This window comes from Pseudopodoces humilis, chromosome 12, assembly GCF_049639895.1.
Source record: "Pseudopodoces humilis isolate 2021_Gansu_Grassland_sample_001 chromosome 12, ASM4963989v1, whole genome shotgun sequence".
In the NCBI taxonomy this organism is placed as follows: domain Eukaryota; kingdom Metazoa; phylum Chordata; class Aves; order Passeriformes; family Paridae; genus Pseudopodoces; species Pseudopodoces humilis.
This window is the reverse complement of record NC_142211.1, coordinates 13,764,425-13,782,847: the sequence shown is the minus strand read 5'-3', so window position 1 is coordinate 13,782,847 and position 18,423 is coordinate 13,764,425. Positions and strand designations below refer to the sequence as shown.

General features: G+C 40.9%; 1 protein-coding gene across 1 annotated transcript in view; it reads left to right on the top strand.

Moving 5' to 3' along the window:
- Positions 1 to 14,128: 14,128 nt before the first annotated feature.
- The window catches only part of LOC148183400 (ras GTPase-activating protein 1-like), a 127,389-nt gene continuing 123,094 nt past the window's right edge, over positions 14,129 to 18,423 (top strand). The window contains exons 1-2 of the mRNA XM_088061468.1: positions 14,129 to 14,325; positions 18,251 to 18,378. Of these exons, the coding sequence (XP_087917594.1) occupies positions 14,129 to 14,325; positions 18,251 to 18,378 (325 nt within the window). The remainder of the gene's footprint in view (positions 14,326 to 18,250; positions 18,379 to 18,423) is intronic.

Below are 18,423 nucleotides of genomic sequence, written 5' to 3'. Positions count from 1 at the left end.
AAGCAATGAAAATTTCACCCATTTTTGGCAGAGAACAAGCTTTGGTGGAAGCGACACTTCCAGTCTATGGGACCCAAGGGACACATCCCTATATTTGGCTGAATTAACTTAAAGACTGTCAATCTTGAGGCTGGAAAAATGTTTGAATGTGGCATTTGCCCTTCTAATAACAAAAACATATACACTCTGCAGTCAACAAGTGAAATCAAAAGCAGGTTTGCTCCATGAAGACCAGTATCAGCAGACAAATTAGTTTCCTTCAGATAGCTCATGTATTTAATGGATCCAAGAAGAAAAGATTCCTTAAGATTTGAAAGTATTATAAGGATTCCTTTCTTAGAAAGTAGCATTTAATGGTTTCCCATTTTCTGAGATGCCAGAAACAATTTTATGGTGGACATAAACCAACATTCGACACCTGATACTGGCTACGATAAGCCGAAGTTATTAAAAATGAGACTCTTGAAAACTTAAAAACAAGTATGAACATAAGTTCATTTTCTACTACTGCTACATAGTAATCAGTTCCCTAATAAGAATCAGTATATCTGGGATGCCTTGAGAAGGCTGACCTAGAACAAAGGCTAGACAGAGTTAAGAATAAAGTAGGTATTTATTGAAAGGCCTTAAAGGATACACCTTGGGCAGTACAAGACTTTGGCCGGGGCTACACCCAAGATGGTCCTAAAAATGGTCACAAAATGGATGACTGGTCACGAGGTCTCACATTTTTATAAGTTTTGGTCCATCTGCATATCAGGGTTTAAAGGAAAACCGCTCGGAATATTCATGGAGTCCTCATAGAGGTAAAAGTGAACTTTGTTTATTGCATAACTCAGTACATTCTTATAGGGTTTTTTCCAGGGTTCACGTGGCTTAAACAAAACTGCTATTGGCTAGTGCATCTTGCTTATCATCTTCTTCTTCATTTACATTCTTCACAGCGACTTCAAGGTCACTGTAAGCTGTAAGCTGGGCTGTAAGCTGTACTCTGGGTTGTGCAAACAGGCTTTAAATAAAATATTGTTTCTATAAGGGTTAATTGTCCAATCACTGCTTCAGGTTATGAAGTCTCATCCTTGTTTTCTCTCTTCAGTTCACTGTTGTTTATGCTTTTGGGCTTGAAACTTGTAACGATTTTCCTTGGTATAAGCTAGTGTCTCGGTTTTGGAAGACAGGTATCTGCTAGGGAGGGCAGGAGCTTCCCTTGGAATGAAAATGTAGACTCCCTCCAAATTATTATAATTTTGAAATCAAAGGGCTCTCAGGCAGAGATCTGGGGATAGGAATAACAGTTCTTTACTAGTATGTATAACAAGGCAAACAAACAACAATAACTACAGCATTAACAACAAAACAGAACCAGGGACCCCGTGTCAGCCTTCTCTGCTGAGACAGGAAAGGATGGAGGAGAGAGAGGCTTTGCTTCACAAACCCCCTCAGGCAGTCAGTCCCGGTGCTCCTGCATGATTCTAAGGAACACTTAGCTGGACAGGCAGGAATGAGCAGAGATCCCGAGCCGGTGGCTGAGGTGTATCAGCAGCTCCGTGGCGGTGGCTGGCACTGCCACATGTCCCAGCAGGACAGGGGGTGCGAGGCCACCAATGAAGAGGGGAGAAGAAGCAGCAGCTCCATCTGGGTGATGGCGAATTCCCTTCTTTCTGCAGCAACACCTCCCAGCAAAGTGTGCTTCTCTGAAGCTGAAGAAGCCAGCAAAATTGTCCCTGCTCTCCCTTTTTCCTGCCTCCCTTTCCCCCTGGGCCCAGCCAAACTCTTTGTGTTTCTCAAGCACCTATCAAGTACCAGCAGTCAGGTTTTCCCTGTAACTAATGGGTAAAAATTCCACAGGCAAGACAGAACTAAAAAAAGGACACCTAACCCCCAACAGCTAGAAAAGGAATTATTTTGTCTACCTACTCTATGATGAGAACTCACTAACACTTAAAATTAAGCTCAAAACTACGCACTTAAGCAGCACAGAATCTGAAAAATATGAAAGCTAAAATTTAAGGCATCAGTTTCCCCCTTTAGAGGCTTGACACAGCCTTTACCTTGTCAAGTCTCTATTCTAAATATCTACTAATAATAGGTATTTAATAACAGATAAGTATCTAACAATAGTAAACAGCCAACAATAATAAACAGCTAAAAATAATAAACATCTAACAACAGATAAATATCTAATAGTAAATAAAGCATGAATTGTTTGCTCAGACATGATGCAAACGTGCATGTTTTGTTTGCTTTGCAAGAAAATTTGCTTTCTGTTTATTTCTTGTTATCTAGATAGCTAACAAAGGTTTTTTCTAGTGCTGAAGATGCACTTGACATCCTATTTTGTGAAAATGAACATTGCTCTGCAGCACACTACATGCTAATATTCAAGCACTTCCTAGAATGCTGGAGTCTGAAACATAGAGTGTATGCCCTTGTTTCTGATGCTTAGCTCTGAGATCCAGAAAAACACTGAATTTCATACAATATGAAATTTATGAGCATGTTTTCATGGTGATACATGAAAACAACTGTTAAAGTTAGAAAAGCTAAAAGTGTGTGTACATTAGAGAGTTTTCTTAAGTCACTTGGTGAAAAAGTTAAAGTTTAGAGTTTAAAACAGTTTAGAAAGCAGAAGGCAAGATGGAGGATTTAGACTGTTGTTTATTTTCCTTCTTCTTTCTTCTTCATGTTCTTCTTCTAGAGGTTTTTGGGTAATAGTGATTGGATAGAAAATGCCGCAGTGCAGCACACAGGTGTTGAGTCATTGAGTCATTAAGAAAAATAATATACGTGTCTATTGTTAATTGGATAAGAATGAGTATAAAGATAAAAGAACTGTGTGGTTCAGGGCCATTTTGATCTTTCAAAGCCAAAGTGAGCCACAAGGCCATTTTGTACCATCAGAAAGAAATGAGCCAAATTGCGGTGAATTGAATTTGTGCAGGGAGTCTGGAGAGACCTGACAAGTTTTGTGATAACATCCTAATAAACACAAGAAACAAGATCCTAACAGGCTTTGGAGTTTTTGTCCTGACCCGGAGGACTGTGATAAGCAGGATTCCCCATGCGGGAGTATCCCAAAGGAGCTCAGCTCAGAGGAGACTGGGAAATCCAGGAGTGAAAAGAAGTGCAGAAGAAGCACAGCAGCAGAATCAAGAGAGAGAAAATAAGAAACAAAAAGAATTTTTAAAAAGTTACACAGAACATCTGATTTACATTCGATGAGACTAAATTAATGTCTATAACTTGCTAATGGTAAAATAACCACAGTTACAATTTCAGATAAATGGATACTTGTATTTAGAACAACTAATTCTAACAGACTGAAAGCTGATTCTAGCAAATCCTCATATTGTTAAACACATTACCTCTTTGTTTCTCCTTGTTATAGCTATCTTATAAACACAGATTTGTTATGACTTTGACATTCAAATATGCTCTTTAAGTTGAAATATCTGAGGAATAGACTTAAAACAATCTGATTGCTACTAAGAAGCCTGCATGTTACTGTAAATTTAGTCACAACAGCTTTAGACAAGCTTTTCTATCCTGAAAATGCTGGTTTCCTCACATTTTCATTCTTCAGCCTGTAAAAGAATTTTTGTAGTATGGTTTAAAACAATTAAACCCTAGCAAAGAGTTATACCATACATGGATAAAAAGAAAAATAAAAAATATTAAATTTATAATACAATTGTTTTCTATACCATACTAAGTTCTAAACTCACAAATAAATAAGTTACAGTGTTTTAAAAGAAAACATTTACTTCTCACCTGAAATGATTGACACATGTTTTACTAAGGAATGAAAGCACAAATGAACCTGGTCTCCGATCACTCTCTCGAATAAGGTAACTTCCAGGTTTTTCCGCTTGCCAAAGACGTTCTTCTGCAATTGTTCTGTCGAGTTTTCCATGATACCACCTAAAAAACATGTAACAGTGAGTGTCCTTAAAAGTTAAGGCTTCTGTTTATTCTCACAGAACAGAGCTATGAAACTAATGAAAGATCTCAGCTGAAACTGATAAAATTACAAACCTTTATTTCAAATAAAGTTATCAGATGTTTACATGTGCGACCTCTCTCAAATTACTTATTTCCAAAACACAGAATTTGGAAAGCTTCACAGGTTCAGATAATCCGTTTCTTCAAATAACTCACACTGGAGAAAAGCACTCTGAACCATCCAAAGGGGACGAAGGCTCTCTATAACCATATTTTTTTATTCCCCAATTTGTTCATTTTCAGTAAATAAGCAGTACTAGAGGTAACTGATCTGCTGTATTTTAAGCTTACTCAGGCTTCTTTTCAGGCTACAATACAACCTGTATCTCAAACAACAAACACAGATCACAGTATCAAAATCTGCACCTAAAAAATGACAGCATTCACACCAGAGTATATTTCAGCCAAAATGTCTTCCTCAAACACAACATGCAGCCTATTAAAACCAAATACAAATGCATGGCAACTCACAGACTTCATAATAAGACAAAAGAACACTTCCGTTTAAGTCAAAGGCTTAACTCACTAAAACATTCCTTACCCTTTCCTCAATTTTGACCTCTTTCTACCCCAAGCAATCAAATGGGGGGTAGCAGCAGTGGAGGGAGCAATCAAAGCAAAGCAAAGTATTGCTCTCAAAACCTTTTAAAAACTAAAACTTTTATACAGCTAAAGTTTTATACCATTTAAATTATCAGCTGTTTCAGACCATTCACCTATTGATTCTGAGAGGAATGACAGGTTTGTCTTTACAAACAAGCTGTGGGTCTGCTGGTAAGGTGAAACTATCACTGAGAGACAACAGAAACAATGGGATGGATTCCACTGAAAGATGAAAGAGACACTGGATAAACACCATAAAATTCCACAAGGGTTAAGAATTAAGAGGGGGATTATACATTAGGAAGAATCTTAGGTATTAGGCATTCCGGGAAGTCTGTACCTCTCAAGTACCTCAGCCTATGGGGAAAGAGAGAAGGGACATGCAGCCGGGAAATTAGGATAAAAGAGGCTGCGCCCTCCAAAAATTTGAGAGACCCCAGGGGAATGCCCCATGGCCTCTCCCTTTATTCAAATAAAGTAAAAGGACTCCTCTGTCTCCTTTTTGGACATAAACCTCTGGTGTTTGTGGATTAATTTTCCTGACAGTTCTAACAATTTGCACATCATGAAAAAAAAGCATTTTAGGAGTGATATGAAAGTAATCTTCTGGGTTCAAATATACAAGAAAAAAAGAAAAATTGCAGTTTAGAGTAAAAATACCCAACAAAACAGCTTAGCTGGTAATAAAAATCTTGCAAAAAGCATTTATTCTATAAAATAGAAATTCTCAATGCCAACTTTAACTTCCATCAGAATGAAAGTCAAATAAATAACTTATACAGATTACATATAACAGCAGAAGTAGTACCAGTGCCAACACTGTTTTCATTGGCAAAGCTGCAGTCTTGTTAGTATAGCGCTCTCTTTTGCATCTCCCCATCCTGATTAAAACAAGTTAAACCAGTGAAAGAATTGTTTTGTCTGTACACTGTACTGCACTTGAGGCAAGGTTAGAAAGATCGTGTCTGTGGTGGGTTGACCCCCAGCTGGCATCTAACCACAGATACAGCTGTGTCGTGGTTTAGGGCAAATTTGGGAGAAAACCTCCAATGCCCACCCCCCACCCCCGGGAAGCAAACCCATGTGGCCCCTTTCTCCCACCCCCCAACCGGTTCGGGAAGAGATTTCTCTGAGAGAAGTGGAAAAAACCTGTTTATTTCACAGGCACAGCACTACCCAGCACAAGAATGAACAATATCAAATTACAAAACCTCTCACCACTCTGAAGAGATGACAAATTCAGAGGGTCTCCCTCCTTTGGGTGTTTGCTCTGTTATCAATCCCTCTGGCACTGGAAAATGCCGCTGCCCAGACTGGGCTCCCAGTAGTCCACGGGTGCAAGCTCCCGGTGCTCCCCCGAGTCCCCAGTCCAGAGCAGGTTCGATCCGTTCCAAGGAAAAGAGAAAGAAAACAGTCCAGGAAGACCTCTCTGCTTCTGCTAGCTGGAAAGCCAAGGCGATTTCTCTCTCATTGTCTGTCTGTGCTGCAGTCAAAACCGCATCCTGGGATGCAGCGGGAGCAAGTACAGTCTCTGATAACAGACTCAGTGCTTCTTCTCCACTCACTTTTACATTTAGATGACGTTTTAAGGATACAAAACTTATTTCTGGGCTAGATGGATGAATGGGGATACAATTTAACATCACAATCACCCCAGGACAAGCTGCTTGCTCACTCCCCCAACTCCCAACAGAACTGGGTAGCGAATAGGAAGAACTAAAGCGAGAAAATTAATGTTTCGAAAAATTTTTAGTAAGTGAAGGAAAAATAAGGAGGGGCTGGTGGAAACAAAAGAAAAACAAACCAAGCAATGCAAAGTCAATCACTCACTACCTCCCACAAGAAGACCAACATCCAGCCAGCCTCTGAGCAACAGCTACCTTGTAAGATATACACACCCTCTTTTTTTATTGTTGAGAATGATACCTGATTTGGTATGGAATCCCTTTGGCCAATTTCAGTCAGCTGTCCTGGCTGTCTCTCCTCTCAACTTCTTGCCCACCTCTAACCTACTTGCTGAAGGGCAGGGGGAGCAGTGAGAAATGCAGAAGTGCCAAGTCCTGCATTTTGGCCACAGTAACTCCCTGCAGCGTTATAGGCTGGGCACAATGTAGCTGGACAGTGCCCAGGCAGAAAGGGACCTGGGGGTACTGGTCAACAGCCAGCAGTGTGCCCTGGTGGCCAAGAAGGCCAACAGCATCCTGGCCTGTATCAGTAACATGGCCAGCAGGACCAGGGAAGTCATTCCTCCCCTGTACATGGCACTGGTGAGGCTGTACCTTGAGTACTGTGTCCAGTTCTAGGTCGCTCAGTTTAGGAAGGACATTGAGATGCTTGAACATGTCCAGAGAAGGGCAACAAGGCTGGTGAGGGGCTTGGAACACAAGCCCTATGAGGAATGACTGAGAGACCTGGGGTTGTTTAGCCTGGAGAAGACTCAGAGATGACCTTATCACTCTACAGCTTCTTGAAAGGTGATTTTGGTTAGGTGGGGGTCAGACTCTTTGGTTGTTGATATATTTTATATATTAGTAAAGGCCTGTCTGCACAAACCAGTCTTTGAAATAAGTCGTGATATTAAAGGCTAAAGTCCTTGAAACCTTCCTGCAGAAGAGAGAGTAAAGCAAAACAATATCCTTGTGTACAGGAGAAAAAATGTAAACCTATGTGCATTAGCCAATAGTAACTTGCTTAGCCCGCGGACCCTGAAAAACCTTATAAAAGGTGTGCTAAAGATAGAAATAAACGGCGTTCACTTTTACTTCTGTGAAGGGTGGTAAAAAAGCTGGCCGTCTCTCAATATTTAGTCTCTTTCTCCAGGCAACAACTGACAAAATGAGAGGACACAGTCTTAAGCTGCGCCAAGGGAAATATAGTTTGGATATTAGGAAAAAGTTTTTTACAGAAAGGGTGATAAAGTATTGGAATGGTTTGCCTGGAGAGGTGGTGGAGTCACCATCTCTGGATGTGTTTCAAAAAAGACTGGATGTGGCACTTGGTGCCATGGTCTAGTTGAGGTGTTAGGGCTGGGTTGGACTTGATGATCTTGAAGGTCTCTTCTAACCTAGTGATTCCGTAATTCTGTGAAATTGAGAAAGTTTTAACACTGTGAACACACTGTTCAGCAACAATCAAGATACCAGTGTGTTATCAACAGTTTTAGTCACAAATCCAAAGCAAAATGCCACAGGGGTTACTATGAAGAAAGTTAACTCAAGCCCAGTCAGAACCAGGACACATCTAGATGGCTCTATACCATTTAGAATTTTATAAGTCAAGATCAATAACAAATTTGATGCTGTTCCAACTGCCAATTGCTTAATGCATTCAGTTAGAAACAATGCTTAACATCTCTCAACTTCACACCAAATATGGTGTTCCCCCAAAGAGATACAAAATGGTGTCTTACCACGCTATTCATAAAAAGAAGCTGTCCCTCTGGCCATGACTATTATCAAATGTATTAATTTTGTTATAGATACATATATTATTCACTTTTTGCGAATATTAAAATTGTTATAAATCCATATTGTGATATTGGCTTTTGCAAGTATTAGGATGAATATTATAGGTTATATGCTTTTTGCTATGTCTGTCCTTTTTCTCTTGCTAGCAAGTTTTAAGGCATAGAAGAATTTCGAACGTTAGAGCTATGCCCCTCTGCACAAAGCAAGATAACCCCAGAGGGCAAGACAGTGGGGCCCAAGCTGTTATCAGCAGCAGGACGATGGAGCCCAGACTGTTAGCAGCAGCAGGACAAGGAGGCCCAGACTGTTATCAGCACTGACCACTTGCAGAAGAAGAAACCCCAGCCCAAATAAAAATGTGATAGAAGGAAATAAAATCTTGAAGACGTGTGCTCTAAAAAGGTGGATTCAGGGCGTAGCCATGCAAAATACTTCTTGGAAAAGTATGAATGTGCATTGAAAACCCCACAGCAGAATGGGATAAAAGGAGTGTTCCAAAGATATCGGGTGTGTTCCTGGCAATGCGCCAGGGCACCCGGCCGTTTTAACCCTTTGCTTTGTTTTCTTTGTCTCCTAATTGTCTTTTTGTTTATATAAAACCTTTTATAATTTATTAAGCGACTGAACCTCGTTTTTCACAAAATGAATGTTATATGTATAATGTTAGAAAACTTTGCTGTATTAATATAGTTTCTTTTATTTTTGTTATTGATAAAACTTAAAAATAGTGGTATAATACATATATATGTTAGGCTGTAGCATGGTATTAAAATAAAAACTACTTTTGTTCATATAACCCAGAGACTGGAAAGATAGTCAGAACGTTCCCCCTGCATTCTTAGATTATCTTATCCAGATGAAGACAGCAGTGACCAGTGCTCCAAGGGAGGAATTTATTGAACCTCTGTTATCAGGAAGTGTGAGACTCAACAGAGCCAAGAAGATTGATCTATTGAGGAGTGGATGAGTTGAAGCTAGACAAAGGAACATGTAAAACTTAAGAGAAATGTTTGAATCATGTATAAGAATTTGTTGTGAATTCATGTTGTAAATATTGGCTTTTCACAATTCTGATAAATATATACTATATGCTTTCACTATATTCTTTTCTCTCTTAGTAAGTTATAGGCTTAGATAGGAATTCTGAATGGTAAGGATAGGTTTCATCCGGACAAGGCAAGATAACTCCAACAGGCAAGACAATGAGAGAATCAAGCTGTTTTTCCAACAGAAGGACAGTGGAAAACAGGCTATTATCAGCAGCAGGAAATGGAGAGCAAACTGTTATCAAAAAGCCGGTACCAGGACGTTGGCGGGGGGGAAAGATATGAAGCCCAGCTGCCCTCAAAGGAAGGATGAGAGGCCCGGACTGTTATCAACAGTGACCATTTGCAGAAGAAAGGAAACCAAACTTCAAATAATGCTGACCAGCTAGAATAATGATGACCAGCAAAAAATATGCTGACCAGCAGAAAATAAAATTGTGCAAAAGCATGATCTAAGAAGGCGGAACCAGGGAGGGGACATGCTTTGAATATGCATTAAACCATCACAGCAAGATGGGATAAAAAGGTTATTCCCAAGATACCAGGTGTGCTCTTGGCAGCGCGCCAAGGCACCTGGCCATAACTCTGTGCTTTATTTTATGTCTCTTATTGTCTTTATTAAACTTTTCTAAAATTTTACAGGAGTGAACTTCGTTTTTCACAATTTATGAATACGTAATAGGGTTCTGCTTTTAAAGGACAATCCTTTGTTAGTGAGGTATGCTCTCTTGGCTGAATGCTGAGACACCCAGCCGTATTTGTACACTTTTCTTTATTTCTATCTCCTAATTGTCTTTCTATTAAACTTTTAAAATTTTATATTTAAAAATGTGAACCTCGTTTTTCACAATTTCAAAGAGTAACTCACTATTAATAAGATTTTAAACTTGCATCGTTGCCAAGGACAAGATCCCTATAATTCCCAGTCACCTCTTATTTTCTTGCCTAGTCCTAACTAGGAAGACTTTTGTATTTTCAACATAAAGTTCTAAAGTTTTAAGTGATGTTGGAGGTTAGGATTTGTTCCCTTTTTTTGTGGGTTTTTTTTTTTTCCTTTCTCTTAGGAAACTTTTCTGGCTTTTGTTGCCTAAGAGCCCAGAACGATGAATATTTAAGAGAGACAAAGGATGTGGCCAATATGGGGGGGAGGGGTGCAGCTGGATGCAGTCTCTTAGCTGGGGGGATTTCTCTTGGGAAGTGCAGAGATACCACGAAATTTTGGCTGGGGGGTGAGGGGCTGGGCTCGTCCCTCGCTCTCGGGACCAGAGGGGAACAGTCCGGCTGGAGATACTGTGTAGCAGAATTCGCTGCCACCGGGGAGTTCAGCCCTTTACTGCTTCTACCGTAGGTGAGTCTTTGCTCGTAAGAACGGCCGTTGAACTAGGACCTTTTCAATACCCATCCTCACTGGGAAGGATCCTCACCATTTACTCGGGTGCCTCAGGGGTAAACCCGGGACCCTGACCCCCTCCGGAGGGAGTGTCTCCTGGCTGCTTGCGGCAGCTGCCTGCAGTAGCCCCTCTGCCACCACCCAGCGCCACTGTTTTCTGCCACTGCTTCAGGGCTTTCTGCTACACTTTAACCTGACACTCTGTGCCCGCCAGGACAGCCCGCGGCTTCCGGCACGGTTCCGGAGTCTTTACTACACTTTGTTTGCCACCCTAGGTGTGCCTGCCTCTGCTGTTCCAGCCTGCTGCTCCGAGATTTTCCTGCTGCTCTGAGATTTTCCTGCTGCAGTCCATTCAGCTTCCCGAGTGGCACTGAGACGGCTGTGCCCCGTGAGATTGCAAAGGAAAGCCCCTTCTTTCTCTCTCCCGCCGGCTGTTACCATTACCCACACGGAGAGGCAGCTCGGCTCGCGCCACAGCACCCCCTGCAGCCGCGGGAGAATTATCGCACCTACCCTGCCCAGCTGGGACCCAACAGTGGCCCTTGCCGACTGTGATCATAACTACACCAAAGGGGAATGTGTTTGACAGCCGAGAGAAGGCTGTTATTGTTTTTCTGGCTTTGTTTGCTGTTGCTGCCACTGTTCTTGTGTGTTTGTCTTGTTATATATATATGTTGCGCTGTATTAGGAATGGCGAAGTGATGACACAGACTCTAGCCTTAGTTGGAAGAGAGAACTTTCTATTCTTCCACATCTTTTATAGACAGTTCCGACAAGGTCCAAAAAGTTAAAGCTTTCATTGGTCATCAAACCAACACATCACCATCATTGGACAGTTAGGAACACCAGCCCTTGACCCTTTCTTGCAAGAAAACAAGGTGACAAACAACATCTGCAAAGGTTGTTTTCCTTCTCCAAGGACTATTTGGATTCCTCATGATTTCTCAGGCCATACTTTCTCAGGCCAGTGTGCGAAAGTTGTGACTTAGTTTCACACAGACACTGTGCTACCTGCCTGATTTCTCACATTCAGCATATAAAGTACTGTTATTCCTTTTTCCATATCTTTGCCTGAAAGCCCATTAATTTCAAAGTTATAATAATTTGGAGGGAAGGGGGTCACATTTCCCATACCAAGGGAGGTTCCCACCTTCTTTGGCAAACATCTGTCCTTTAAACCAAGACAACTGACAACAATTCATAGAACCATAGACTGTGCTTGATAGAAAAATATTTTAAAATCATAGAAAATTCGGGGAGTTAGAAAGTTAGGCGTGGTAGGCCCTGGGAAAGGTTAGGCCATGTGCTTGCTAGATCATGTGAAACTGCACCTGTGTAGTCAGTATATGAAAAATTATATAATTGTTAGATTTGATTAGATATAATTATTGTTTAAAGAATCATGAGAAACTATGTTAGGGGTTTGAGGGGGATCACGAGAAATCCATGCTTGGATGAAATCAATGTATACAATAGAACAATGTAAGTTTAATAATTAATATGTAAGTTATATAACGATAAGAGTATAAAACATGTTTAGCTCAAAACCAGGTCGGGTCAGATTTGGGTCTGTGTACCCCTGACATCCAGAGCTCTTTAATAAAAGCACCTACATATAATCATTCCATGATTATGTGTTCCTGAACGCTAACATGCTGAGTTGGAAGGTATGCACAAGGATTATGAAGTCCAACTCCTGCCCCTACACAGGACAGCCCCAAGAATCACACCATGTGCCCAAGAGCTTTGTCCAAATGCCTCTTGAACTCTGTCAGGCTTAGCACTGTGACCACTTCCCTGGGGAGCCTGCTCCAGTGCCCAACCACTCTCTGGGTGAAAAACTTTTTCCTAATATCCAACCTAACATCCCCTAACACAGCTCCAGCCATTCCCTCGGGTCCTGTCACTGGTCATGAGAGTGAAGAGATCAGCACCTGCCCCTTCACTTCCCCTCATGAGGATGCTGAGGACTGCAATGAGTTCTTGGCCTGAGATCTCCTCCAGGCTGAACAAACCAAATGACCTCAGCTGCTCCTCATATAGCTTCCCCTCTAGGCCCTTCCCTGTTTGTAGCCCTCCTTTGGGTGCTCTCTTAATAGATTTATATCCTTCTTGTATTGTGGCACCCAAAACTGCACAAAGGACCCAAGGTGAGGCTGCACCAGTGCAGAGCAGAGCAGGACAATCACCTTTCTCGACCACATGGCCATGCCATACCTGATACCCCCAGGACACAGTTGTCCCTCCTGGCAGCCAGTGCACTGCTGACTCATGTTCAACTTGCCATTGACCAGGACCCTCAGGTCCCTTTCCATAGTGCTGCTTTCCAGTGCCTCATTCCCTAGTCTCACTTCAGTGCTTCGTAAAATCATGAAAAAAATATACTGGGAGGTATTGAAAAATGCATGGAGGACAACGCAGTGATCAGTCATAACCAGCACAGCTTCATGTGTGGAAAGTCCTGCTTGTCAAATTTGATTTACTTCTATGACTGGGTAACCAACCTAGTTGATCAAGGGAAGCCAGTTGATGTCATCTTTTTGGACTTCAGCAAAGCTTTTGATACTGTCTCTCACAGTATCCATCTAGACAATACGTCCAGCACACAGCTGGATCACCATGTTACATGGTGGGTGAGCAACAGGCTCACAGGTTGGGCACAAAGGCTTATAGTGAATGGGGTTACATCAGAATGGCCTCTGGTCACTAGTGGGGTTCCTCAGTGCTCCATCCAAAGCCCAGTTCTTTTCAACATCTTCATTAATGACCTGAATGCAGGACTCAAAGAAATACTAAGTTGGCTGATGATACTAAATTGAGAGGCGCTGTTGACTCTCTTGAGGGCAGAGAAGCCTTGCAGAGAGACCTTGATAAATTAAAGGGCTGGGCTGTAAGAGACGCTTTTGGGGTGTGGACGGTCCGGGACACAGCAGAGACTTCTATAATCGAGTTAGATGTTAGTAGTTTATTTCAGGGTGTGGGAGAGAGAGAAAGAGTCTGCTATGAGCCAGCAGATAGAGCTCAAAGCAATCTCGGAGAGAACAATACAAAAGGGGGTAAAATATGAATACATGAGTTCAAGACTTAAGATTGCTAAGAAAGAGAGTAACAGAACAGAAGTGAGAGAGCCGGGAAAAAAGAGGATAAAGAAGAGCAGGAAAAAGAGCAGCAAGAGAACGTAGTAAGAGAGACAAGAGAAACGAGAGCGTAGCAAGAGTGAAGCAAGAGAGACCAAGAGAAACAAGAGAGACCAAGAGAGCGAGCTCTCTTTTGCAATTATTTATATAACCTATACATTTGAATATTCTATTCCTTCACTAACCAATCTTTCTAAGTATACTAATACAGTAACATTTGTGTGCGACCTATAGAAATTGCTGCTTTTGCATATTTTTAGTTATCTCAGGGTCCTTCAGAGCTTTCCTTATAAGGCTGGGAAGAGGGGTCTCAGCTTAGTTTTATTGGGGGAAAGAATGTGTTCTGGCATACCAGACCGGTTTCTTTGAATTATTCAAACCGTGCTTTCATTTGTATTTCTTCCTTAGCCTTTCTGGCTAAAGAGTCATATTTATAATTTCTTTCTAATTCTACCTTCCCAACACTGGGCAATCACCAACTGTATGAAATTTAACAAGGGCAAGTGCCAGATCCTGCACCTGGGACAGGGCAACCCTGGTTGTGCATATCGACTGGGGAACGAGAGGCTGGAGAGCAGCACCACGGAAAGGGACCTGAGGGTCCTGGTCAATGGCAAGTTGAACATGAGTCAGCAGTGCACTGGCTGCCAGGAGGGACAACTGTGTCCTGGGGGTATCAGGTATGGCATGGCCATGTGGTCGAGAAAGGTGATTGTCCTGCTCTGCTCTGCACTGGTGCAGCCTCACCTTGGGTCCTTTGTGCAGTTTTGGGTGCCACAATACAAGAAGGATATAAATCTATTAAGAGAGCACCCAAAGGAGGGCTACAAACAGGGAAGGGCCTAGAGGGGAAGCTATATGAGGAGCAGCTGAGGTCATTTGGTTTGTTCAGCCTGGAGGAGACTCAGGCAAGAACTCATTGCAGTCCTCAGCATCCTCATGAGGGGAAGTGAAGGGGCAGGTGCTGATCTCTTCACTCTCATGACCAGTGACAGGACCCGAGGGAATGGCTGGAGCTGTGTTAGGGGATGTTAGGTTGGATATTAGGAAAAAGTTTTTCACCCAGAGAGTGGTTGGGCACTGGAGCAGGCTCCCCAGGGAAGTGGTCACAGTGCTAAGCCTGACAGAGTTCAAGAGGCATTTGGACAAAGCTCTTGGGCACATGGTGTGATTCTTGGGGCTGTCCTGTGTAGGGGCAGGAGTTGGACTTCATAATCCTTGTGCATACCTTCCAACTTTATAATTCTATGACTAATTTTTAAACTATTTTTAGAAAAACTGCTTATATAACTACACAGAATCACCATAGCCTCGCAATCTGATTATCTAATGTTAGCTAAATCTAAGCATACCATTATTTTTAGTTTCTGGAAACTATCCCAGAAAAATAGAGTAATGTACTCTGCATGGGAAAGTTCATTAAAAAAAAAAAAACCTTTCCCAAATATCTGTAAGTAGGTATTACCAAACAAAAACACATAGCCACTTCTGCTGAACCAATGACAGGATTCCTTAACAGCAAATAAGATTTTAAATATTTTCATATAGTTGCATACTCAACTTCTTTAAATACAATTAGATATAGCTAAAATACCTAACATTAACATACTTTTTCCAACCCAAGGAAACTTTATACTTATTTAAACTCAAATTCCACTTAAGGATGGGCAAGTATTACAACTCAGGTGTTAAGAAAATGAAACAACCAATCCTTAATTTAAAAAAAAAAAACAAACTATGTGAAATTGGTCCCAATTAGTTGGTAAAACAAAGATGAGGATGACTTTAGAACTCAATCATTGCAACAATCAGACTTCTAACTAACTTAGCAGAACACTGAATGGGTACACTGAGTGCCCTAGCAAGCTGGCTACACCTTTCCTCAAATGTTAACACAGCTTACAAGTTTATTTAGCGACATTGGTTTCTATACATTAATAATTAATAGGAAGATAAATATTAATCATTTTGCAATGTGCACCTTTTTAAAGTTAAGCAACACTGCTAACTACCTTTGAAAGAACTTAGACAAAAACAAATTCTTGATCTTCTACAGAAGAAATTAAGAGGAAAGATGTCTATATAAAAAATAATACTGTTTATCCACCTCAGCTTTTCTTGTATTTTTCAAAGACTTTGCCAATAGCTATTTCTACTGACATAATCTGAGACTATTTCAAATTACAAGTTTCATTAAGCAGATAACCTAATAAGTCCTCAACTCCAAACAGTATATTTATAAATATACAAAACATAATTTAAATATAGACCTATGCAAAAAAAAACAAACACACTTTTTTCTATTCCACAGTCATCAAGCACTTTACATAAAAATAAAAAATAATTAGGACTGCCTGGAAGTATAAAACAGTACAAGGAACTTGTCAAGAACCCATAAAATTTTATTGGTGCCATTCTTGTTTAATTAGAATACTTCTATGCAACACAAACAGTGTTGACATAAAATGCTTTCTCTGTCCTCTTATTGTGCCTAAATACCAATGGGGGTTTTGTTTGGTTGGTTTTTTAAAGGCAAAAGGTAGATATGGGGTAAAAGGGAAAACTACTGCAGAATTCCTAAGAATTTATGACTGAAACAACAGGCATGATACTATGATGAAAAGATCTAACAGCATAATTAGTGTTCTTCCACCATAAAAAAGAAAAAAAAGGAAAACAAAAGGTGAAGAAATATAGCATGATAGTATGCTTCTCAATAAGGTATGCTACTAGGTGAAGTGCATAAGTCCCATATTGAAGTTGTGGCAGAAAATATACAACAAAATAAAAGTCTGATAAAGTACAAGTTGAGTCTATTTACTATTTAGATAATATAACCTTTGATGTTAATTAGAAGTACTGACCCAAAGAAAACAAAGCAACAAAAAGCACCCAACAAAAACCCAGAAAATTCCTCTATTAACTTTTTTTCAGCATCAAATATTGTCCCACTTCTGTTTTTCCAAAGTTGAAGTTTCCATTTATACATGTACTTATGTTCAGTTTACTTACTGTTTCAGTTCCACATAAGGTTAAAATGCAATTTTGTTCTGCTGCTCCTAACCATTGTTTTAAATCGTATTTCTGACATCATCTATTCAGACCAAAATAAAACCAGATTTATATACAATTCTATTCTGCAAGTACACAAATGATAAAATCTGGACAAGTCAGGAAACTACCCAAAATAAGGTGTTTATAGTCCCTCTGCAATTCAGAAACAGGCATTAGTAAGAAACACTTGCTAACTGATGAAAAAAGGTTACCTGCTAACTACCTTAATTGCAAAACAGAAGAGAAATTTCATAGTCTAAAATCAAGTTACATCACAGTTGCAGACAGTTAGACTCACATCCACAAAGGGAGTTTAACCACCCCAATATCTGCTGGAAGAACAACACATCAGGACATAAGCAATCAAGGAGGTTCCTGGAGAGGCTCATTTGGAATGTGAAGGCCAATGGCAACTTTGGCTACAGTGACCATGAAATGTCAGAATTCAGGGGAGCAAAAAGCAAGATCACAATACTGAATTTCAGGAGAGCAGTATTGGCCTCTTCAGAGATCTGCTTGGAAGAGCCCTGTGGGATAATGTCCTAGAAAGAAGGGGAGCCCAAGAAAGCTGGTTAATATTCAAGCATCACCTCAACCAAAGGCAACAAGAAGGGACTGTATAAGTACACAAATAACAAAAGGAAGACTAGGGAAAACATGGGCCCACTGCTGAATGGGGCAGGGGCCCTGGTGATACAGGACATGGAAGAAGGCTGAGGTACTGAATGCCTTCTTCACCTCAGTCTTTAATGGCAAAACCAGTTGTCAGGGACTGAAATGATTCATGACTTAAACATTGTTATAAAAGAGTTTTACCCATTAAAGCAAAACTGTATAAAGAAGCCACTGAAGCCCACCCCTCCCTAAAGATGCCTGACTAGAACTTTGGACTGAAAGTCAAACTGCTGGGATTAGATAAAGGGAACCGCATTCTTCAATCATCTCAGGCCTGGGGAGAAGTAAACAAGTAAACAAGGAAAAGAATGAGAGCCAAACCCCACAGCCACGCTAAGAATCATCTCTGGCCTGTTTTGGGGTGGGGGAGGCCATAGCCCACAGACTCATTTGCTGGGAGCAGGTTTGCACAGATTCCCCTGACAGTAAAAGGTTTTAAAATCATAGAAAATTCGGGGACTTAGAAAGAAAGTTAAGCTTGGAAAGTCCTGGGAAAAGTAGGCCCTGGGAAATGTTAGGCCTTGTGCTTGCTAAAGATCAGGTGAAACTGCACCTGTGTAATCAGTATATGATAAATGATACAATTGTTAGATGTGATTATATATAATTTTTGTTTAAAGAACATGAGGAACAATGTTAGGGGGTTGAGGGGGATCACGAGAAATCCATGCTTGGGTAAAAACAATGCATACAATAGAACAATGTAAGTTTAATAATTAATATGTAAGTTATATAATAATAGAGTATAAAAACATGTTCAACTCAAAACCAAGTCGGGTCAGATTTGGGTATGTGACCCAGAGCCCTTCAATAAGGCACCTTCATATAATCGTTCGCGATTATGTGTTCCTGAACGCTAACATTTTGGCAACCCAGGTGGGACCTTGTGAGTGCTGCTGAGCGAACTTGCGACCCGATCACGCTCCAGCCGGCACCGAGGGATTCTCGGGGAGCCCATCCAGCTGCGACCGTCTCTGCTGCTCACAACGTCCCCAGGAGAAGAGGTAAGGTGTCGCCCTGAAAACTCAGCTTCTGAGCTTTCTACATAG